Genomic DNA, 25789 nt, shown 5'->3' with positions numbered 1-25789 from the left:
AAGTGAAGGCTTAGGAAGCATCGCACCCTGCTAATTTTTGATTCATAAGTTGTTAAAGAACTTCTGAATGACAAACAAAAATCAAATGTTGCATGGGTGTAGGCTAAAATCTAGTTCAAATCATTCAGAGTAGCCTAGCACAAATGTAGATAGTGTTTTCTTAAACAAGAAAACACTATAAAATTCTTGAAATTTAGCCTAATTTCAGATATTTTAAAATATATGTTAAACTCATTCATAAATGCACTTTGTTTTGCTTTACTCCCTTCTGATTAGAAAATATATTGCCTAAGTTATATTTAGGGTAAAATTTCCAGGAGGCTATTAAGAAAATGCCTAATTTTTTACAAATGTCTTGGTTCTAATGTGTCATTTCTAAACATGGACAACTGGTCACTAACCTTGGATATGACTTGTAAATAGTTTAGTTGGCTTGTAGGCTAGTTAAAACTTGGCTATATGTCCATGTTAATCCAATCATTATTTTGCAGTTCATATGATTGACTTACCAATAAAGTGAACATACCACTTGTTGCTTTTTTATGTTCTTTATGAATATAATAATTGCTTCTATTGCATCTTCAAATTTAGGCCTAAACACGTTTTGAGCTCTTAAAAATGATGAATTTTGAATTAAGGTATGAGTTATCAGCCATTTTCTAGAAAATAAATACTACATTTTCTCATTGCTGTTTTCTCAGTCATTTTTGACAAAATACTCTGTTTTCTCAGTGCCAAAATTATTTATAGTTAGGTTAGTTACAAAATTTATGTAAACCTGTTGTCATATTTTTTTTTTTACCTACAAATAAGGAAATGGTTGAGATAGTAGCTTGATAGTAGACTTTTCTGGGGATGTTATGTAGGGGCCTTGGATTCATTCCTGAAAGTTGTATTCTCCTAACCCAGCTACCTTCTAAAAGAGCAAGGAGCCTCTCAACAATAATTTTATCCTACTTTTATTTATTTCACTTTTCCTTCATCAAAGCCTCAACTCTCCAGTGTTACCTAATATTTTCTGTTCACAATTTTATTATAATCACTCTAACAAAACTTGTTTTCATCAATCCAAAAATTGAGCTACCCTTATGTAGTACATCATGAAATGAAAGGCAATGAAGGAATATATTATTAGGGGTATATATAGGACCAGTAGAAGGAGGGGTGCATTGCTAGAAGAGCAACCATGTAAGAGTATGTCTTTTTGAAAGATTATATACTCTTGGAATAGTATAAGATAAGGATAATGCTTATATATTATAAACAGTTTTCTTCAGAGGGGCAATAACTCTATTATTTTGCCTGAATTTGAATGAAGCTGTATAAAATTCTGAATTTACTTTTAAAAATTCTTAGCCTTACCACTTACTTGGCCTATCTAAATCATTAAGGTAAGTAAGCTTTTATTATTGTTTTGAAAGTAGTTTTCATATTTTTTTAGGACTTCCTTCAAACATCCCCCTGTGCTTAAGGTTTACCAAAAAATTATTTGCCCTAATTTATGACCAGTTTCTATACAATCTTTTAAGCCCTATAAGTAGGAATTGAGTATAATTATGAAACATATTTCCTATTCATTCTTATCTATATCTATCCATAGATTGCTAGGCCATATGATTTGAATGTATGTTTTTTGGTTTATATTTTTTCTTTCTCCCTAATTTTGAATTTGCTTTATGGTATATATGTATGGTATATTATGGTATTATGGTATAAAACAGCTTACTTTATGATGTTTGAAAATATTGTGAACTATTTTATATTCATTTATATATTATAGATTTTTTGTTTATTTAAGGTTAGCTCAATAAGAAAAGAATGGCAACACAATTTTTCAACAAGATTGGTCAAGTTGGATTAGGAGTAGCTGTGGTTGGCAGTGTAGTAAACTCAGCATTGTTTAATGGTAGGAAATGGATTTTTCTTTTTAATTCACCCTTTTAGCATGCTGAACTAAAGGGGTTTAGCATGCTGAGCCCCATTAGCATGCATGCTGAACTTGCAATTCTATGCCTTTGTGGGCTGGGATTCATTACTTTACTAGGGGTCAATCTCATTACTCTAAGTTCAGTCAGGTTTGACCCATCTGTAAAAGAATGCCTGAAGAAATTTTGGGAATGTTAACTGGAAGGTTATGCAAAAGCATAGGATGCCTTGCCCCTTACCCCCATTGCACTTCCTTGCTAAAGGGTCACAAAATAAAGATCAGCAGTACTGGTTTCAACTGTTAAGTCTTGTGCTGTGTCATTTTCCTCATAAGCACACTTTTTATCATATTGTATTTTTTGGGATTGAAATTTCTCAACTAGTACTCACTAAACCACTGACATATTTGTATAATCTGTGTCTGGCATCTGGTACTTGCCCTTTGGCATGGAAAAAAGCAATAATCAAACCCCTGTATAAAAGTGGTACAAAAACACAATTTAAAAACTATAGACCAATATCAAACAGTTCATTTTTTCCAGAATTATGGAAAAACTAAATTCCAAGAGAATACAAAATTATTTTGAGTCAAATCTTCTTTGGCATCCATCTCAACATGGTTTCCATAAAAAACATTCATGTAATACACAGCTTTTGGAAGTAGTTACTGACTTCCATAGAATGGCAGATGAAGGTCTTATGTTTGATTGCATTTATATAGACTTTTCTAAGGTGTTTGATAAAATTTCTATTCTGCTTTTACTTTAAAAGTATGAGGTATATCACCTTGTTGCCAGAATTTTGAAATGATGGGTGATTATCTAACAGGCAGGATGCAGCAAGTGATTTTAGTTGATGCTTTGTCCTCTGCTGAGATGGTTTTAAGTGGCATTCCACAAGGTAGTTTCCTTGGTCTGGTACTTTTCTGCCTTTTCATCAGTGACTTGCCTCTTGTTGTCTCCTTGTTTGTCAAGCTTTACTGCTCCTTGACAAATTCAGATGAAGCTTCATTGCTTCAAAAAGACTTGGATACAGTGCACAATTGGTGTACTTTCAACTCAATGTTTGTCAACGAAAATAAGTGTAGGGTCATCCATTACTTTTGCAAAGTATAACAAAGTTACCATTACCATCTTGTTGGACATTAAATTTTACCTGTTAAAAATGTCTGTGACCTTGGTGTTCATTTTGATTCTAGTCTTAGGTTTGACAGGCATGTCTCTGAAGTAACTCATAAGGCAAACTATCAGCTTTTATGTCTCATATGCAATTTCCATAAGTTTAATCTCGATTCATTCATTGCCATTTATAAATCAACAGTTCAATCTATGTTCAAATGCAATTCGTCAGTATGGTATCCATTGGATAAAAAAGACAGAGCAAGGGTTGAAAAAAACACAGCAAAGAGCAACTAAGCCCATGTTTAAACATTTGCTGTATGAAAATAGACTGCACAGGCTAGGATTGCCAAGTCTTCAATTCTGAAGTGATATGGCAGACATTATTAACACATCCTGTCTAATCAAAGGCATTGATAATATAAGTACATCACAGCTCTTCACATTTAATGACACTAACAGGACCTGTTATCACCCACATAAATTGTACTCCTCACTTTCAAAAAGGAAAATAGGCCATCATTCATTTTACAGCAGGGTGTGGAAGCCATGGAATGACCTTCCACCTGAAACAGTTCTAACAGATGATATAAACAGATTCAAAACAAAACTAGCAGAAACACATTTTCACAGTAAATCACTTTTAAATCATTTATAGTATTATTTGTCAGTGTTTGTTGTAGTTGTTATTTTTCATAGATTTGTATGTGTGTATTATGTTGTCAGCATTGTCATAACTTCTTTTTATTATGTTTAGTGGGACAAGCTTGAAAGCTTACCGTATTTGGTATTAATAAATAAATAATAAATAAACCCTGTACAATACAACTTTACTCTATTGTCAAAATAAATCCTTAAAGGTATTTCTTATCCATCTATTCAACATATCTTTTCAATCAAGTATTCTCCAAACACCATATCTAAAATATAGTGTAATCTATAGATTTTAAAAATGCCAAATTTTGATTTCAATATTTTGATGTGGAATTATTTTTTCTCTTATCCATTTATTCACAATTCCCAATTTCACATTAAGATATAACTGACAAGAGGATCTTGAATACTATTTTGCTAATTATTCTTAAGCAAAGTTCAACTTTTCTTTTTCAAATATATTTTTCTTCAAAAATGTTAAATTAAAATGTGTTTTCATGGATTTTTTTCACAAAGCTTACATGTTTCTGAAGTCTCCCAGTATCTATGTAGCTGCAAATACTCCTATTGTGGTTAGGTATGCTATTTGCACAGGTATCATCTGTAGAAAAACCAATTCTCTAGAGGAGCTCTTTGGCCAAAAATTTTGAAATCCTTTCTCTCCAATTTTTAAGTTCCCCTAATGAGCCAGCCAATGCCTTATTAAGTGATCATGTATAAACTATCTTACCCATCATGCATTGCTGCAATATTAAAAGAAAGGACATTCAAGGAAAATCCCCCTCCCAGAAAATAGCATTGGATAAAATTTTTGCCTGTGGAAAATTCTTTCTAGGGATATCCCTTCTGCAAAATCCCTGTTTGATATTTCTCCTTCACAAGACCCCCGCCCCCCTAGAAAATCTACTGTCAGGGAAAATTCCTGCCATCCTGCAGAAAATTCCCCTTCACCCGGGAATTGAATCAATAAATCAAAACATGATAATGCACTGAATCAAGAAGCACAGGCATCAAGTTTTTCAAACATGCTTTCCGTAGTAAGATTAATGACACTGAATAAAGCTATTATTAACCCTACTTTTATATATATTGCCTGATTAAATTGTTTTGATTTTGTTTGCAAAGAGTCAGAAAAAGATATGCAAATCGAATTTGTCTTAATATGAACAATTCCCTCCTGGACAAATTTCTCCACCTATAAAATATTGATAGTATTTTTAAGTTTGAAGTGTTGTTGAATACTAAGTTCAAAGAATTTATTGAAAACGAAGTTTTATAATTCAGTAAATGTGGTAGATGACAAAATTCATTGTTAACTAACCCTTTAATTGAATATCCAGAAAATATGAATTTTTTGGGGAAGGGGCTATCAATTATTTGTGTTGAGAGGTCTCTAATTTGAGTCAGCACAAAAAGTTTTAAGGAGGGCTTCGGGGGGGGGGGGTCCTAAAACATTCACAAGAGTATAGTCAACTAATTATTAAAGTGTACTGGCAATGAAACAAAATTATTTTATAACCAAGTGTGAATTTGGGGAAAAAGAAAACAAAGTTGATTCCTATTTAATGAGTTTTTTTTATCAAATATAAATTTGGCAGTTTCAGAAGAAAAAATAACGTGTGCATTTTTAGTTGAAGGTGGACACAGAGCTGTAATATTTGACAGATTTGTTGGTGTCAAGGATAAGGTGATTGGAGAAGGTACTCATTTCTTCATTCCTTGGGTTCAGAAGCCTATCACTTATGACATTAGATCACGACCCAGGAATGTACCAGTTATCACTGGCAGCAAAGGTTAGCATTCGTTTCTGTATCTATTTATTCATATTTTCCAGTAACAGATATAATTTCTTATAAAAGCAATTCTCGCTTGGGATAAAGATTTATGAGCAAAAACATGCTAGGGTTTCCACTGATGAAAAATATGATAGTGAATTTGGACATGTTTTTCCAGTGTGTTATATATTTCACTATAAGGAATGGGCAACTTTTAAGAAATAATGAAGCATAAAATGAATGTAAAAAAAAGTAAAACAAAAAGTGCTTCTATAGGATTAGCATTTACAAGAATAAATTTTTATACTTATTCCTACATGCCACATGTGCAAATCAGTTCAACGTGAGTACATTAGCCCTATTAAATTTGACTATACCTACCATGCACCAAACCTGTGAATGCAGCTCATAAAATAATGTATTCTTTCATGATGAGGGTGAAAACATGACACTGCACTCTGGAAGTCAGACATTCCTGGTCTAGATTATATCTTTATCCATTCAAACACTGCTCTTGATAAATCTTCTGCAGATATAGTCCCAAATTAAAAAAAAAAAAAAAAAAAAAAAACTTGCATCCCCCTTTGTGCTAACATGATCACATCATAACACTGTTATAATTTATATTGAAATGAGTTAGCTTGCTATACTTATCAGTTGCCAGAGCAAAAAAGTGGCAACAGTCTCATTAAAAATATTAGGATGGAAGTTCAAGTGAAATCAGTTATAGTCAGTTATAGCGAAAATAATCTTAAATAATTGTCTATTTTTAATTCCTTTTCAACATCATCACTAATTTTAATGCTAAAACGTTAAAACGTAAACAAAGTAAAAACAAAGAAACATGTGTCTTTATTAAAGGAGTTAAAGGTGCCATTTGAACATAATGGTTAATATTTATAGATCTTCAGAATGTGAATATCACTCTTCGAATCCTGTTCAGACCAATGCCTGGCCAACTTCCAAATCTTTATTCTACTCTTGGCGTCGATTATGAGGAAAGAGTGCTTCCTTCTATTACGAGCGAAGTTTTAAAAGCAACTGTGGTATGTTAAATTCTATTTTATTTATACTATTCATTGTTGTTACCAAAGGGTATAGTCTTGGTATGGCAAATGAGGAAAGAGAAGATTTAGGGTTTTATCTTTTTAGTTTGACTTAAAGCGTTGTTAAACCCAAGAGGTGTTAAGCCTGCCTTTCCAAAATTTTACAAGAGAGTAAACACATGGAATTTATTCAGCAGTTTTCCATGGTGTTTTTATAATACAACCAGCTAATTTTGCCTTCCTTGGGGAATCATTGGTGATTTGTCCTAGCAGGTTTTTCTATAAAAGAAGCAAAAGAATCTTTAAATTAAAGTAGCAGGACTGGCAAAAGACAAAGTGGAAAAGATTTTGGATTTAGGAAAAAATGAACTATAAAAGCGGTTGATTGTAATGAAATCTTCAATTTCTTTGAAATTAAGAAAAAATAAAACAATTCTTCAATATTCTTCTTCGATAACTATTGAATATTTTTGTATTATTATAGCAAACGGCCTGACTTTTTCTAGCAGAAACCTCAGGTTTGTTGCCTCTAAGGGATGTCAACCCTTACAAGGTTTGGTTGTATCCCTTCGTATGTCATTGTCAGTAACTAACTATTATAATGTCATTCCAAGTCCAGTCCACTTTTTTAAATGCCATTTTAATGGTTCCCAGATTATCCTGCAACAGGTTGACGTTTTTAGCCCCATCAGTTTAGCTACTTTTTCAATGTGCAGAAGATCACATGAACGCACACCGGAAAGCTATAATTCACCACACAGAAAGCAAATAAATAACTAGACACATCTCTACTCCAAATGCGTAAAAAGGAATGACAGTCACCCAAAACCCATGGCTACTAATCTCAGGTGGCAGCAGCTGTAGACTTGTTGGGAATGACTTCCCTTTTGTATCTCAATTTTTATCTATCCTGCAAGTCAAACTTAAAACAACCAGAAATAAGAATGTAGCTGTTACCTCCCTCAAACCACTTAAAGGTTGCGCTTTAAAAAAAGACTGCATATTTTTTGAAAAGTGTTTATCTTTGAGCTATAACAGAACATAATATAAATACTAGTCAATTGTAAGAAAAAAATAGCAATTCCTAGAAACAAGAACGATTATATCAACGAATTTAGTTTTACTAATTTAATGGACTAATTATGCTAATTCTTTGTCGCTCTCTCTCTCTCTCTTTCACTCCACTTCAATCAGAATCATAGAAAATTTATAATTAAATAAATAGTAATGGTAGATGGTAATAAGCTTACCTAAGCTATGGATGTCAGGTGATTCATTTTCTTCAAACGATAATTTTGACAGGACCTGTGCCTTTCATCATCAGGTTCAAATAGGAATTTGAACCTGATGATGACAGGCACAGGTCCTGTCGAAATTATTGTTTGAAGAAAATCTGTCACCTGATATCTATAGCTTAGGTAAGCTTATTACCATCTACCATTATTATGCATAAGAGTCAGGTTGGCCTCAGAGAATATATTAAATTAAATAAATCTTTTCAAAAATTTTTATTGGTAATCTTTTAACGCTGATTTGTTTTCTGAAGCTATTATTTCAATTGGCAAAAAAACAATAAATGATTTGCCAATTAATTTTCTATTCAATTGGAAGGAATTGATTAAAGGAAGAATATACTGATAACCATGGAGATGCAGAAGAGACAAACCGTGGGTACCTCCCCCCACCCTAAAAAAACTAATCCAAGAAAAACAATTAGAAGAAAACACTAGAAGAAAAAACAATTTTCTTTTATAGTAGACATATAGTAAATCAAATTCAAAAAAATAATTTGCTTGTACAGGAACGTGCAATAAGAATTAACTTACCCTTGCTATGTTTGTGTACTCTGTTTGTAAGCACCAAAGGCGGGAATGCTCTTCAGCTAGAATTTCTGCAGCTTCTTTAGTTAGTGCAGGTTTGATAACTCTTGTAATGTGAATAGCTCTTCCCTCATAAATGTCAAACTGACAATCTTGTCGCTGAAAGAAAGGAGCTTATGAGGTACCTAAGATACGAAAAAAAAGAAAACATGATGTACTATGAAAGGAGGGAGCTCATCGTAACCCTTGCAGTATAAATGTATTTCCTCATAAATACTAAACTGAAAATCTTACAGCTGAAAGAAAGAACCTCAAAATTACCTTTAAAGGGACAAATCTGATACATACTAGAGTCACATTCTTGTCACTGAAAAAAAGGAGCGGTTTTTGCGTTCTTGGGTCCCTATTAACATTAAAATAGCTTTAATAGAGACTAGAAATTCCTACATTTTGTTAAAATACAATTGCCCTATCTGCTCATTATATAATGACAAATATCCGTTTTCTCAGTGAGGTAAATTAATGCGACATCAAATAAGCATTACTTGCTTTTTCAAAATTAGGTTAGAAAATGGAGTAAAATCCCCTAACAGGTTATTATCCATTGATCCCCCTTTAATACATATGTATTAATTGGAGATAAGGGAGACAAACCATAATTAAGACAACGGCAGGACGTCAATATCAAAGAATACCACAAAGAAATCAGAAATTATAGTTATATTACTGCTGCTGCTACTGACACCTCAACACAGCACCAACCCGTCAGAGGCCGACAAAACACTTACTGCTTTTCGCCCATATTCAGAACTACATTCTTAACTCCTTCCCGTAATTTTTAACCCTTTTACATGGACTTACTATTTCCTTTAAATCCTGTCTAAGGTCCTCTTCACACCCATTCGAGGACAACCTGCTTTTCTTTTAGGCACAGATGGGTTGCAAAAAAGCAGGAGTATTGGCAGCCCGTAATTATCAAACAGTTCGTGGTAACAAACTATAGTAAGGAGTGACCCGGCTCAATAGTAACTGAAAATTCTAGAAAACGGAATTTTGATACCAATAGTTACATCAAAAGAATCATATTTTTATGCCGATTTAAATATATAAGTTTCATCAAGTTTGGACTTGTCCATCAAAAGTTACGAGCCTGAGAAAATTTGCCTTATTTTGAAAATAGGGGGAAACACCCCCTAAAAGTCATAGAATTTTAACGAATATCATACCATCAGATTCAGCGTATCAGTAAACCCTACTGTAGAAGTTTCAAGCTGCTATCTACAAAAATGTTGAATTTCGTATTTTTTGCCAGAAGACAGATCACAGATGCGTTTTTTTTTTGTTTTTTTTTTCTTCCAGGGATGATCGTATCGACCCAGTGGTCCTAGAATGTCGCTAGAGGGCTCATTCTAATGGAAATTAAAAGTTCTAGTGCCCTTTTTAAGTGACCAATAAAATTGGAGGGCCTATATGCCCCCTTCCATGCTCATTTTTCACAAAGTCGCCAGATTAAAATTTTGATATAGCCGTTTCGTTCCGCATGGGGACGACTTAATCCCTCACAGTCCTCGGGGAGGGGCTGCAAGTTACAAACTTTGACCATTGTTTACATATAGTATTAGTTATTGGGAAGTGTACAGACATTTTCAGGGGCACTTTTTCGTGTTCGGGGAGGGGGCTGGGTCGGGAAGAGGGGGTTATGCGAGAGGATCTTTCCATGGAAGAATTCATCATGAGGGAAGAGAATTTCCATGAGGGAGTACAGGATTTTCTTGCTTAAAAAAAACAATGAGAAAATAAATAAAAACAAGGTTTTTTCAACTGGAAGTAAGGAGCAGCATTAAAACTTTAAACGAACATAAGATATTACGTATATAAGGGGATTCGTCTCCTCCTTAATACCTCTCTCTTTATGCTAAAGTCTGTTTAGTAATTTCATCTATTTATTCTGCGGGCTTTGTGATTCAGGGGTCATTCTTAAAGAGTTGGGACAAAATTAAAGCTTTAGTGTAAAGAACGAGGTATTGACGAGGGGGCGAACCCCTCATATACGTAATAAATACAAATACAGAAGTTTGTTATTGAAGTTAATTCGTAAGTTACATATATTTCTTACTAATAAAAACGTACGAAAAAAATGAAAAGTTCTAGTTGCATTTAAGTACCCAAAAATTGGGGGCAGCTAGGCCTCCTCCCCCGCCTCTTTTTTAATCAAAATCTTCCAATAAACTATGAGAAAGTCATTTAGCCAAAAAAATAATTAATATGCAAATTAAACTCGATGAAACTTACATATTTAAAATCAGCGTAAAAATCCGATTCTTTTGATGTATCTATTGGTATCAAAATTAGTTTCAGTTATTATTGAGCCGGGTCGCTCCTTACTTATCAGACAGTTTGTTACCACGATCGGTGTAACAGTTTGTTACCACGAGGCCGTGGCTGACTGTAAGTTACTCATTTATTGTACAACTTATATGACACTCCTTAGTGTAAGCATGAGCAAATTGAATAGGCCATAACCGCCACTGCTTTCCCCTAAAGGATAGCCCTTGTCCATTGACTATCCAGATGTGGACCTCCTCTTGCCCCACCAATAAAAATGAAAAAGCTACGCCCCTGGCTATACATCAAGGTCAAAGGTCTTTGAAAAGTTTATACTACAAAATGATTTAAGTCATATTTATGTATTTTTTACTACTAGATCCTTTTAGCCCTTTAGAAAAAAGGGTACATCGACCATCCAGCGAGAATTTGTTAAAACATCCGATTCTAAATTGCGACCAGCAGTTATAACTTCTAACTCTGTTGGTGCAGCTACAGTCTCTTCTTCGAGAGTTGTTTCATTCACGGCGAGGAAATGTTTTCAAAGTCATGCTATTCCAAGCTTTTTGTATATTTACTTTAGTTTTTCCCTGTGCTTCTGCACGGTATCCATACCGAATCCTCTTTTAGTACGTTTCTTCACCATGTTTCACAAAGTATGGCCAATTTCCGCATTGATTGAATGCTATTCTCGTCTTTCAAAAACTTCGAACGCAATGAAAGGGGCTGTCCTCTCCTCAACGCCCCGCTATTTACGCTGAAGTTCGAATCTTTCTCACAACACTACTTTTCAAAGTAATCAAAAGCTTTAGCGTAAAGAGCGGGACGTTGAGGAGGGGACAGCTACTTTCATATACGGAATAATTTCTGTTCGTTTTAAGTTTTAATGTCGCTCCTTACATTCAGTTTAAAAAAACTTTTTTTTTATTTAGTTTCTGAACGTTTTTGAATTAATGTATGTTTTGATTTTGGCGCTCCGCACGCGAATAATTAAAACGAAATTTGCATATTTTGTGGCTAAATGGCTTTCTCATAGTCTTGATCGGACGATTTTGAGAAAAAAGGGGTGGGGTAGGAGGCCCATTTTCCCTCCAATTTTTCGGTTACTTAAAAAGGCAACTAGAACTTTTAATTTTTTCACGAATGTTTTTATAAGTAGTAAATGTGCGTAACTTACGAATTAATTTATGTAACGTGCTTCTATATTCGTATATTTTTATTACGTATATGAGAGGGTTCGTACCCTCGTCAATACCTCGCTCTTTACACTAAAGCTTAAATTTTATCCCAATTCTTTAAGAATGACCCCTGAATCACAAAGGTCATAGAATAAATAGTTGAAATTACAAAAATACTTTAGCGTAAAGAGCGAGGTATTTAGGAGGAAATGAACCTCCTCATATGTGTAATAATTTCTGTTCGTTTTATGTGTCAATGCTGCTCCTTACATCCAGTTGAAAAAAAAACTTTTCATATTTTTTTTTTTTTTTTTAAAGAATACTAGGAAATCCTGCGTCCCCTTTATGTAATTTTTCTTTCCCCATGATAAATTCTCCTTGAAAAGATCATCTCAGGTAACCCCCTCCCCCCGACCCCCCCAACCAGAAAAATCCCCCTGAAAACGTATGTACACTTTCCAACTATATCTATATGTTAACAATGGTCAAAATTTGTGACTTGTAGCCCCTCCTCCGGGGACTACGGGGGAGTAAGTCATCCCAAAAGACATAGTTATTAGGTTTTTTGACTATGTTGAACAAAATAGCTATCTCAAAATTTTGGTCCGGTAACTTTGGGAAAAAATGAGCGTAGGAGGGGGCCTAGGTGCCCTCCAATTTTTTTGGTCACTTTTAAAGGGCACTGAAACTTTTAATTTCCGCTAGAATGAGCCCTTTCGCGACATTCTAGAACCACTGGGTCGATACGATCACCCCTGGAAAAAAAAAGCAAAATAAATGAACACGCACCCGTGATCAGTCTTCTGGCAAAATATACAAAATTCCACATTTTTGTAGATAGGCGCTTGAAACTTATACAATAGAGTTCTCTGATACGCTGAATGTGATGTTGTGATTTTCGTTAAGATGCTATAACGTTTAAGGGGTATTTCCCCCTATTTTCCAAAATAAGGCAAATTTTCTCAGGCTCGTATATTTTGATGGGTAAGACTAAGTTTGATGAAACTTACATATTTAAAATCATTAAAATCCGATTCTTTTGATGTATCTATTAGTATCAAAATCCAGTTTTTTCGAGTTTTGGTTTCTATTGATCCGGGTCGCTCCTTACTTCAGTTCGTTAGCACGAACTGTTTGACTGTTAATATACCTTACAAAATTAGTTCCGCAAATATCGCTAATTTAAGCTACACGGGAAAATCTTTCCATGGAGAAGTTTCTCGTAGGGGAAGGGAATTTTCCATGGAGGGGAAGCTGGATTTCCGATATTATTTAGAAACGATCAGCAATTAAATAAAAAAAGTTTTTTTTTCAACTGATAGTAAAAAACAACATTAAAACTTAAAATGAACAAAAAATATTACGTATATGAGGGGAGATAGCTCTCCTCGATAGCTATTTTTAATGGTTCTTATTTAACTTTTAAAAGAGGTTATTATTCTAATCAAACAGCCTTTTTGATTCAGAAGTCATTCTTAAGCAAGTGGAACAAAAATCATCTTAGGTTATTATAAGGTTTATATTAGTTAGAAAAAGTAAAATTAATATGCATATTTCGTTTTAATTATTCATATACGGTGAGCCAAATTCAAGACCTACATTAACGCAAAAACGCTCAGAAACTAAATAAAGAAAAAACAAGTTTTTTTTTATTGAAGGCAAGGAGCAACATTAAAACTCAAAACGAACAGAATTTATGCCGTATGTGAAAGGGGCTGTCCCCTCCTCAACGCCCCGCTCTTTATGCTGGTCTTATTAGCCTATTGTGACCAAATAAAATTGATACGGATTATATTGGTAGAAAATATTATAAAACACATCAAAGTTGAAAGATGGACAAAGCTGGTTTATTACAGAACTGGTCAAGTTGGACCATATTACATTGTTGAACGTACGGACGCGCTTATTCTGATTTAATAATTTGCATAATTTACTGATGCCCAGCTGTCTTAATCCTGGGATCACATGTGCATGTGCTCTTCCATCTGATGGGGGAGGGATGTACCAAGCGGTTAAAAAGTAAAGATAGCCTGATCCATTCCTAAGTCTCCAATTGGACATTTCAAAAATAATCGGCAAGTCTTCAAAAATACATAAATAAAGAATGCACACGCATCAAACAAGCATAAATTAAGTAGTGGACTCGGTCTTTACTAATGCTGTCATATATGAGTTACTGCAGACAACAGTAATGTATTGAAAACAAGCTTTTGGGTGGGTGATGGAACAAGAAAAAAAAAATCCTATTTTCACATGTGCGGCAGTGATATGTCCTCTTATTTTTCTTCATTGCTATTGAGGCACTGGAATATCATTGAGAGCTACTTAAGGACTCATAAAAGCTAATTCTTATATCTTATCTTTTTTTACATATTAGACTCGATAAGGCCGTCAAAAACTGCCACCTTGTACACAAAAACCACAATTTGGGCGACATTTTTTGAACGGAATGCTAGGCCGGACACATCGGCATCATAGAGCTAATTATGGGCTCATTTATATATATTTTTATATTTATTTACTTTTTATAAATTTGACTTAATAAGGCAATCACAAAGTGCCACACGGCGCCCAAGAAATTGTTAAATAAAAAAAAAAAAAAATTGTGTTTTCCTAATAATTTTTTCTCAAAATTATTGGGGGACAACCCCCTTCCCCCAAACAACGCTACGGTGTATAGCTTATAGGTTTGGGTTTTTTTTTAGGGATTTGGGTCCGAATTCTCATATATTTTTCTTAGAGTTTTTTTTTTAGATTAATTAAATAGAACTAAACAGATAAACAACAGGGGCAAAGGAAGGGAAGGAGTATACACAATTGTATTTAAGTTTATCTAAATCAATTTCTTTCTTTCTCTATTCAATTCGCCCAAAACTGAGACCTTCAAATCAAAACACACTGAATCGCACTGTATATTCTGAAGCTTTCGATCTATAACCCTTCAATTTTCATCTTATTTAGTCCGTAGTAGAAAAAATGTTTATAGATATAAAGCGGTGTAAATCTAGAAAGCCAAAAATTATCTGTCAAAAGCAGAGAGGTAGATGATTGTAACCTCCTAAAAATAGCGTAGTTTCTAGACATACAACTAGTATTCATTTTATTTTGCAATGTATATCTTTGAAAAAATACCAGACTTTGAACACTTGCTCACGATTTGCAATTTATAATCCTTCAATTTTTTTCTTATTTAGTCCCCAGTAGAACAAATGTTTAAAGATGTAAAGCGGGGTAAATCTAGAAAGTAAAAAAAATCTGTCACAAGGAGAGGAGTATAGGATTTTAGACCCATAAAAATAGCGTAGTTTCTATACATCCAACTAGTATTCATTTTGTATTGTAGGGTAGATCTTTGAAAAAATACTAGACTTTGAACAACAAAGAGAGATAAAACTCCACAAAAAAACCTCAAACGAGACTGCGACCAATAGAGAGAAAAGAGATGAAAGATTAAAATAACGCGGATATTTCGCCTGTATCCAAACTAGGTGTCCTCAGCACACGTTAAAAAGAAAAACACTAAACTAAAAACAAATAAAACCACTACCAATAATAATAAATACAATTTTCCCTACTGGTTCACGTTGGGAAAAGAAGCTATTAGAGTTACTTCAATGAGAACATCAAAGCAACTGAGGAAAAATTATGAAAATTAAAACTAAGTTAACTATTCTGTTGCGAAATAATCCTCTTGTTAGCTAATATTGAATAAACTCTTTTTGGTCCAGTAGGTAATCTTGTCCCTTGGTGATTAGGTAAAATTTTAATTCCCTTATTGACTATTGGTTATTTTTTTCAAAAGACAATCATAAATTGGGTCAATATTTAAATTTCCCGTTTGTGACGGGGAATTCCTTACGTTTTTTCTTTGATTAATCATTTTCAAAATTTTAATCCTCCTTCCATATAACCAGGATACACATTGTGGTTTTTAATTTAGTTCAAAATACTCTTCAATATTCATTGAAGTATACATTTAGACCATTACTCTTTTGGGGCACAACCAGTTTTGAATATTTTTCTCTTTCCCAATGATAAATTATGTGTGTAAAGAATCAATGGTGTCGTTGAGGGGGAAGGGGGGGGGGGGGGGGTCAAGGGGTAATTCCCCCCCCCCCCCAATAATTTGAAAAAAAGCTATAATCTATTACCTAGCTTTTAAACTGTTGCTCGTTTCAAGTGTCAAATTTGCTCTTTACTATTGGTAGAATTTTTTTTTTTAATTAATCCATGCTCGTTTTTAACATAAGGAAAACGAGAAAATTTGGGGTCCATTACAGTTCACAATATGTTCCACAGTAATATCTTTCCAAATATTTGCTCAGGTCATTTTTCCCCCTGATATGAAAGGTGCTTTTACTACCTGGGATCTATCAGTCCAAGGTTAGATTATCTAGTTTCAAAGGTTTCAAAAGTGGAAATGAATACAGCCTGTGTATCTGCAAATAGGATAAAAATTGAATTATTGAAGAACAAGAACGCAGATATACAGTGAATATAATTTTCTGAATGAAAAAGAAATAATTGGAGAAGAAAATAAGACTTGGTGCTTTTTATAATAATATTCGTACTATAACTAGAAATTTTATATTGGTTGTAGTTTGGTCGTGAAATTTGGTAGAGGGAGACATGCTCTAGGAATCATCAAGTTGTTTTTATTTTTAATTCTAGTGCTAAGTTAAAATTCCGACTCTCTTATTTGTCATTGAAATGCCCAATAAGCTCTGATAATGTTCTATTCCTTATGTTAAGAATTCACATAATAACCCATAAATGTAGAACTGCCTCTATGTACAATACCAAGCTGAATTTTTGCTATTTTTCTTTTCTAAATATATTGTTTTTTTAACCAGCGCTAAAAATAATTGACATAAATGTACTGAGGATTATAACTGTTATCAGTCGGATTTCACGTAACGTCAGTGCTACTTGTGTGATATTTATCTCTGCATCATCATGTAGGAAATGTCTGCTGCGAGTAGGATAAAGTGAATTTGATCAAAATATGTGTATTTTTCTCGCAATTTAGAAATTTCGTGTTCGTATAAGCTGTACCAACCCATTGTCTTTTTCTATTATTATCAATTTTATCATGCAGCACTAGGAGACCGAGTTTTGCTCATGAAGGGATTTATTGACCTTAAAACGACATTAAATGTAACCCCTCTCTGGAAACGTATACCCTGATTTATTCACCATACCCTGATTTACACATAAAAAACTTGTAATTTTTTTAGAATTCGTTTTCTGAAGCAAAGATGCAAAGGGAAAGTAATTTTGAAACCCTAGGAGTCAATTTTCCCTGCCAATTGGCATCCATGGCAATTTTTATTTTATTTATGGTTTCTGCTGCAATAATGTCAAGAAATTTTCAGATTTTTTGAATATTGTTTGCCAAACGGATAAATTAAAAATTCTGACTTTATTTTTCAGATACTTTCAATTTGAAATCCAGTCGCTATTTAAATGTGGGGAATATAAATATAATCGCAATATAATGTTCAGTTTCTTAGGTAATACTTTGGCTTATCGTGTATCTTTACTTAGGCAGCGCTATTGCGCTACCTATAATTTTGTTTCGGCTTTATGCGGCCCACTGATATCAATGCTATTTGCTAATACAAATCGGAGAACCCACAAACAAATTAATTTAACAAAAGTCATAAATAATATATCAATAAATCACGTATATTAAAAGTCTAGTGCAACCAATTAAATCTTACAGCGTCGAAATCCATTCAAAATTACGCAAGGGAATAGCGCGATATCCGGGGTTATTAGAGTAGAGTTTGTTTCAATTATGAGATCGAACATCCCTTGCTGGGCATGGGGGATGAGGGAAGTAGAGGGGGGGTATGTGCTGCAGTGTTAGGGGTGAATCTGTCTGAAAAAGCCAGGTATGTACAACATTGACCTTAGCCCGCCTGAAACCTTGATTACATTATGCTTTTGTCGTCTGCAGCAGATCATTGCTGACAATTTTAGTAAAAGCCAAGCACCAGCACTTATATGTATGATTGTTTAATGTCTGTTTTTTTGTTTTTAATGTATTACGTAATGTTTTTTAAATTCACGAAGTAGCGTGTTTGTTAAATAGTTACTTTTCTTCGCCATCCCTTGAATAGCACCTATTTCAGTATCACCCCCTCTTGCCCCCCGGGTTAAAACAATGTAGCTGCACCCCTGTAAACAAAAAAAATTGCATAATCTGTAAATTGTCAAATAATTCACCCAATATAAGCATATTCTTTCTTGTCAATGTTTTATCAGTTACACTCAAGTCTTTTCTTTAAATGAGTCTCTTTTTTTTAGTTTACTTCTTCCTCAACTTGACTAAAGCTAATGCTGAAAGGGGAACAAAATTCTTAATTTATGTCCACTTTTTACCATTTTTGTGATTTTGTCTTTTTAGATCAGGGAAACCCTGCTATACAAATTTTACTGAGTCAAACAGTTCGTCTTCACGAACTGTAGTAAGGAGCAACCCGGCTCAATCGTAACCAAAACTCTAAAAAATGAAATTTTGATAACAATAGTTACAACGAAAATCACACCATGAGATTCAGCGTATCAGATAACCCTACTGTAGAAGTTTCAAGCTTCTATCTACAAAAATGTGGAATTTTATATTTTTGCCAGAAGAAATATCACGGATGCTTGTTTGTTTGTTTTTCTTTTTTTGTTCTTCTCCCCAGGTGTGATCGTATCGAACCTTTGGTCCTAGAATGTCACGAGAGGGCTCATTCTAATGGAAATTAAAAGTTCTAGTGCCCTTTTTAAGTGACCAAAAAATTGGAAGGCACCTAGGCCCCCTCCCATGCTCATTTTTCCCAAAGTTGCTGAACCAAAATTTTGAGATAGCCATTTTGTTCAGCATGGTGGAAAAACCTAATAATTATGTCTTTCGGGACAACTGGCTCCCCCACAGTCCCCGGGAGAGGGGCTGCAAGTCACGAAGTTTGACCATTCTTTACATAAAGTAATGGTTATTGGGACGTATACAGACGATTTCAGGGGGACTTTTCCACGTTAAATGGGGGGTCGAGGAGGGGATTATGTGGGAGTATTGTTTCATGGAGGAATTCATCATCAGGGAAGAAAATTTCCATGAAGGGGCCGCAGGATTTTCTAGTACTATTTAAAAGAATAATGAGAGAATAAAAAAAAGCTTTTTGTGGTGGAGGTAAGGAGCAGCATTAGAACCTAAAACGAAAAAAATTATTGCGTAGATAAGGGGGTTCGTCTCCTCCACAATACCTCACTCTCTACGCTAAAGTATTTTTAGTAATTTCAACTATTTATTCTACGGCGTTTGTGATTCAGGGGTCATTCTTAAAGAATTGGGACCAAGCTGAATCTTAAGTGTAAAGAGCGAAGTATTGACAAGGGGGAGAACTCCCTCAAATGCGTAATTAAAAGATACAATTATCGAATTTTGTTACGTAAATTGATTCGTAAGTTACGAATATTTATTACTAATAAAAACCTTCGTAAAAAAATAAAAAGTTCTAGTTGCCTTTTAAGTAGCCAAAAATTGGAGTGCAACTAGGCCTCCTCCCCCACTTTTTCTTATCAAAATCGTCCGGTCAAAACTATGAGAAAGCCATTTAGTAAAAAAAAAAAATTAATGTGCAAATTTCGTTTTAATTATTCATCTGCGGTGAGCCAAAATAAAAACATGCATTAATTCAAAAACGTTCAGAAATTAAATTAAAAAAAAACAAGTTTTTAAACTCCAAGTAAGGAGCGACATTAAACTCAAAACGAACAGAAATTGTTCCGTTTCTGAAAGGGGTTGTCCCTTCCTCAACGCCTCGCTCTTATGCTAAAGTTTTTTTTTTTTTTTTTTTTTTTTTTTAAATAGAGCTGTGAGAAAGATTCAAAATTTAGTGTAAAGAGCAAGGCGTTGAGGAGGGACAACCCCTTTCATCAACGGAATAATTTCTGTTCGTTTTTAAGTTTTAATGTCGCTCCTTACTTACAGTTAATTTTTTTTTCATTTAATCAAGTAAAGGACCGCCTTCTAATCCCATTTGTATTCTCCAAAGGCCTCCCCTTTTTTACAGCATGTTCTCTTCTGCATAGCTAATTTTTGGTAATCTTAACCGAATTATAAAAGAAGATGAAGGGGTTCTGTACTGTTTCTCTCTGTTCAGTAGAGTTTAGTTCTCGGCGAATAAGCTTCTTCTTTTTCTTCTGAAAACCTGGATTCAGGAGCAGACTTGTTTCGCCTTCGACCGATTTTTGGGGTGAATTATTTGCTTCTCATCTCCTGGTGCATAGACGGATAATAGACAGACATATCTAGTAACAAATGAACCAACATCATTTTTATACAATCCTAATAGGGGGAGGGGGGGGGTAATGTCAGAATTGCCTCTCACTCAATTGGACTATCTGTCTTGGCTTTTTCTACAATTAACCATGACTTGATGCCCACAACTATTTGATTTTACTACAATTAGGGAGTGACCATACTAATGTATTATTGCGTGTCAATAAGTGGATAATGTAGCAGAATAATCTATTTTCTTTAATTGTTTGTGGGTTGATAGTCAGTAAATCCCTCATGCTTCGATTTGATTAACCTTGAAAAAAATTTCCTTAGAATGAACATGGGAAATATTTGACGAAACAGACGGATTGAAATACTATTTTTAGCTTCAACAAAAACATTGAAATATTTTTTATTGTGTTTTCTATGTATATATGAGTTTTGTGGGCTAAAAGGAACATTTCACTCAAATTGTACATCTGCTCTACAAATGTAAATGTCTGTGATTGTAAAAAAAAAGGCCTGGGCTTTTTCTATTCCACCGAAAACTCAACTCAAGAAAAATATTTAATTGAGATCAGATAAATCAATCCAATGGATGCACTTGACAACCATTCAGCCGTTCCCTCACATACAAAGGTCCCATCGAGCACGGACTTCCGTTGACTTTTTTTAGTGAATTCTACCCGTCAACCTAGTCATAGAGCTTATGAAATTAGTTGTTGATCCCCCCCCCCTTTCGAAGAGAGTAAATCAGGTCCAGAGCATAAAAACACCAATTACGAGCTTACTTCATACTTTTTACTGATCTAGAAATGAATTCGACACCCTAGTGCCTAGTGTTGATGCATTATCCCCCCTCCCCCTTTCAGAGACAGTTAATCATGTGTAGACCATAAAAAAAATCCATAATAAGCTTGCCTTGTACTTTCCACCAAGTTTGAATTGAATCCAACACCCCTTTCATGTAGAAGTAATTAATGCTGATACATTTTTCAATTGTTCCTTATATCAATACTAGCATTTGTTGATATCAATATCAATGCTAAGTGATAATCAAATATATAAAAAAAAAAACAATTTTTTAAAACTGAAAGTAAGAAGCAACATCAGAACTTAAAACGAAGAGAAATTACTCCGTATATGAAAGGGGTTGTCCCCTCCTCAACGCCCCGCTCTTTACGCTAAAGTTTTTAATTGTTTTGAAAAGTAGAACTGTGACAAAGAGTCAAACTTCAGCGCAAAGAGCAGGTGCGTTGAGGAGGGGACAGCCCCTTGCCTATGTGGAGTAATTTTTCTTTTTTAAGTTTTAATGTCACTCTTTACTTTTGGTTAAAAAAACTTGTTTTTATTTAATTTCTGAACGTTTCAGAATTAATGTAGGTTTTGATTTTGGCTCATCGTAAACAAAATTGCATATTAGTGGCTTTCTCCAAGTTTTGATTCGACGATTGAGACAAAAAGGGTGGAAGAGGAGGAATTGTTCCCCACCAATTTTTTCGGTTACTTAAAAAGCCACTAGAACTTATAATTTCTTAAAAAGTGCACTAGAACGTTTAATTTTCGTTAGAATGAGCCCTCTCGCGACATCCTAGGACCACTGGGTCGATGCGATCACTCGTGGGAAAAAAAAACAAATAAACACGCATCCGTGATCTTTCTTCTGGAAAAAATATAGAATTCGTCTTTTTGCAGATAGGAGCTTGAAACATCTGCAGTACGGTTTCTCTGATACGCTGAATCGGATGGGGTGATTTTTCCATTAAGATTCTTTTACTTTGAGGGGGCATTTCCCCCTTTTTCGAAAATAAGGGAAATTTTCTCAGGCTCGTAACTTTTGATGGGTAGGACTAAACTCGATGATACATATATATATTTAAAATCTGTGTCCGTGTTTTAGTTACTATTGAGCCGGGTCACTCCTTACTACAGTTCGTTACCAGGAACTGTTTTCTCTCTTCATTCTCTGAGTTCACAACTAAACTATAGAAGGTAGAAATATTAAAATTTGTACAGGCCATGAGAATACTTATAGGCTATCAACCATGAAAATAGACATTCACAAAAGAAGTGGATTGAAAAGAAACGAATTAACTGAAAAACTAGAGCTATAATGTCATGATATGCGACAACCTAACGCCTGATCCGCCAACCATTGTGGATATAGTGATTGAAGAGACGAAAAAAAAAATCTGGCAAACCCATCCTTTTGTTAGGTAAAACGATGGGGAATTCGGGTCTTTCGTTTGTATTTCAAAAAGTGATTTCCCTTCTGTGTTACCTATATTTTTATCTTTTGTGTAGAGAACCAAACTACTTAAGCAAAAAAAAAATCACAAAATAATTTCATTACATTTGTTATTACTGGTAGGCTCTATTAGTTTCAAAATTATAACAGAAAAAAAAGACCGAAAATGATATCATCTGATAGCTATTTGCGTGGATCTAAGGCCTGAGTGAAGCTAGCGGAAGGAGGCAGCACAAGCTTATGAAATGATCTTTTTTATAGGAAAGTAGCTGTGTCTTCAATACTACATAATAGCTTTTACTGCACAGCACAAAACATAACAGATACTTAAACCTAACAGAGTGCAAACCTAACCTAAGATTTAAAACCTAACAGAGAACAAAATGTTCAAAAGTTACATAATCTTGTTTTTTGTTATTGCCTATTCTTATTACAATTTAGAGTTCAGGTCTAGATTGATTTTTTATTAAGAAACAATGAAGCACACATTAACTACGTAAAATAATTTTTAGCAACACAAACTGTCCACTGGGACTTGTTAATGCACGTGGGCATGCACAAAAATTACTAATTTAGCAACTAGGGAGTATAATAGGTGGTTAATTGTGCCAATCCAATTTTTCCTAGGCGAAATCTGGCCTTGGTGTCAAATACCTATATCAGTTTCGCCAAAACTTAATCAATTTTTTTAATATTCCATTTTGGAGTTCGAACATGGCTAATTCCACTGTCTTGAGAATCGGCGCTTGAGCCTCGAAATCAAGCAACTTGGGTAGTCTGCTGGAGGCAATCCTTTGTAAAGACTTCGCGCAGAATCAAAATTTGTGATTAGAGGACCATGTGTAGTAGAGTAAATACTTTCCAGATCGAGATCGTCAAAGACGATACCTCTTTCCATTATACGCTTAAGTGTATCATTCAAATCAAGCCAAAAGAGTTTCTTTTTTCTTTCTGAAAGCGTTTCGATGCCATAATTATTTCTTGAATTGAAATCAGAAAACGACTCAGGATGCTCAGCAATTAGAAACCCAACGTTTCCAAAGTCATAGAAATCTTTGAAATCAGGAGTACAGCTTAAGTCCCGAAGTTTTTTGTATATTATTACTTCCAAAGGCAATGAAATATCATCTACTTCCGGTTTACCGCATTGCAAAAAATTTGCTTCTTCTTTCCTAAAGTCTACATCCCTTAGTTTTTTTAGGAGTATCTTCTGTTGGTCAGTTTTTCTAAAACCTTCAACCCAATTACAGGAACTTGATGGAAAGACCACACGTTCTGGAAAAATAAAGTCATATTTCTTTTTGAAAAGAGATGATGCAAGCTGTTCAATCTGAACAGTTTTTCTGCTAAGTTTGTTCATTCTAAACTTTGAAGTTTTTCTTACTCGAGAATCTTTTATATTGAAATTTGTTCCTCTCTTGCTAGACGTTGATTTGCTCATTTCTACAATAGAACTTGTTACACTCGACTGATGAGGTCTTTTTTTACTTAATCTATTGCGGGAAGTATCTTCACTTATATCTAAACGTGTGGGTGACATTTCTAGTATATCTTGATAATACATCTTTGGTGTCATTTTAGTTTTTGAATTGGTAACTCTCTTGGGCGATGAATCTTCACTTGTAATTGAATGCGACGGTGACATTTCTATTATATCTTGATAATACATCTGTGCTATTATTTTAGTTGTTGAATTGGTTGAGCTTCAATTAAACTGGGTACCATATGCAGTGAAGGCGATGTATATATACAAGTGATGACGTCAGTAATTCTTTTCTTTATGACGTTTCATCTTTATCGATATGATGTCATGTTTTCTTTTATTTTAGATTTCTCTTGCTTTGTAGTAACAACACTCTTTTTAAATAGATAAGTAAAGTACTCTACAAAAACCTTTGCATAGATGGGAGCTTTTACAAAAAAGGAAAATAGTAAAAATGTGTTGCATGTTGGAGCAAGAAAATAAGGCTCGAAAGCAAGGCTATCTCTCCCCCCTCACTTGAAAGGAAAAATGCAATAATTGAATTATGAATATGAAACAATTCGATTGGTTGATGTACCGTGACGGTCCTCACGGGTGTATCTTCAGTGAAATTTAATTTAAAGCTCTTCGTTGTGAAATTTTTCAAGCAACGTTAAAATTTCTGAAACCTCCTTTAAACGATATAGCCAAAAAGAAATACATGTGGTTTTGGTAAAATCTGATAGTATATATATATATATATATACTAGCTGTTGGGGTGGCGCTTCGCGCCCCCCCAAGCCCCCCCGCGCGCGTAAGTCGTTACGCGCCATATTAGTTACGCGCCATTGTAGTTGTGTCCCTGTGTCCCACCTGTGAATAGAGATAGATATAAATATATGTTTTTAACTACGTAAAACATGCGAATATACAACATTCTTCGCTGTCCCATTGTCTGTGCATATAAATAGATTGTCAGGTTTACTGACTCTTGAACATGCAACACATAATTGTCCATGGGAAAAACAATCCGAATTCAGATCTATACCTCATTATTCTAATGATGTGTCCCTGTGTCCCTGTCGTCATTTATATTCCCTGTGTCCCGGTCGTCATTTGTGTCCGGGTGTCCCAGTCTGTAATTTCTCTTTGAGTGTCCCGGTCGTCACTTATATTCCCTGTGTCACGGTGTCCCGGTCTTCATTTGTGTCTCTGTGTCCCGGTCTGTAATTTCTATTCGAACAATCCCTGTGTCCCGGTCGCCATTTATATGTCCCGCCTGTGCCCACGGCGTCCCCGTTGTAGTTGTGTCCCTGTGTCCCGGTCGTCATTTATATTCCCTGTGTCCCGGTCGTGATTTGTGTCCGGGTGTCCCAGTCTGTAATTTCTCTTTGAGGTTCCCGGTCGTCACTTATATTCCCTCTGTCTCGGTCGTCATTTGTGTCCCGGTCTGTAATTTCTCTTTGAGTGTTTTTTCTTTTTAGTTTTTTTTTAGTTTTTTACCTTTTTTCTTTTTTCAGTTTTCTTTTTCTTCTTTATTTTTCAGCGTCACTATGAAGTACATATCGACGAACCTTTGTTTTTTTTAACTTAAATCTGGTAGGCATTGATGACCTTATCCAAGTCAAAATCCCAAACCCAATCATCATCGCTATCATTTTCAGTTTTGATATGTTTTGACTCTCGCTGTCCAGATGGATTTTCATCTAACTGCGCGGTTTTGCGTTCTTTAGCCGCAAGGCTGTTTTCTTGCTGTTCTTGTGATTCCCCGGCACGCTTTCTTTTCTTACTGTCTCTATCAGCTGCAAGCCTGTTTTCTTGCTGTTCTTGTGATTCCCCGGAACGCTTTCTTTTCTTACTTTCTCTATCAGCAGCAAGTTTTTTGGCATAGACTCTTTGAGCATCTTCATCGGCTTTTGCCATGGTAAGTTCATCAGTCATTGTAAACTTAAACATTAATAG

General features: G+C 34.6%; 1 protein-coding gene across 2 annotated transcripts in view; it reads left to right on the top strand.

Moving 5' to 3' along the window:
- LOC136034678 (prohibitin 1-like) overlaps nt 1-25789 on the top strand; it is a 37386-nt gene that overhangs the window by 152 nt on the left and 11445 nt on the right. The window contains exons 2-4 of one of the 2 annotated variants that reach the window (XM_065715999.1): nt 1799-1906; nt 5330-5491; nt 6377-6519. In XM_065715999.1, coding sequence (XP_065572071.1) covers nt 1819-1906; nt 5330-5491; nt 6377-6519 — 393 coding nt within the window. In that variant the 5' untranslated portion in view covers nt 1799-1818. The remainder of the gene's footprint in view (nt 1-1798; nt 1907-5329; nt 5492-6376; nt 6520-25789) is intronic. The other variant, XM_065716000.1, reaches the window with a different exon arrangement.

The sequence above is a fragment of the Artemia franciscana genome, chromosome 13 (genome assembly GCF_032884065.1).
Source record: "Artemia franciscana chromosome 13, ASM3288406v1, whole genome shotgun sequence".
In the NCBI taxonomy this organism is placed as follows: domain Eukaryota; kingdom Metazoa; phylum Arthropoda; class Branchiopoda; order Anostraca; family Artemiidae; genus Artemia; species Artemia franciscana.
The sequence above is the reverse complement of the archived record's forward strand: the minus strand, read 5'-3'. Positions and strand labels throughout refer to the sequence as shown.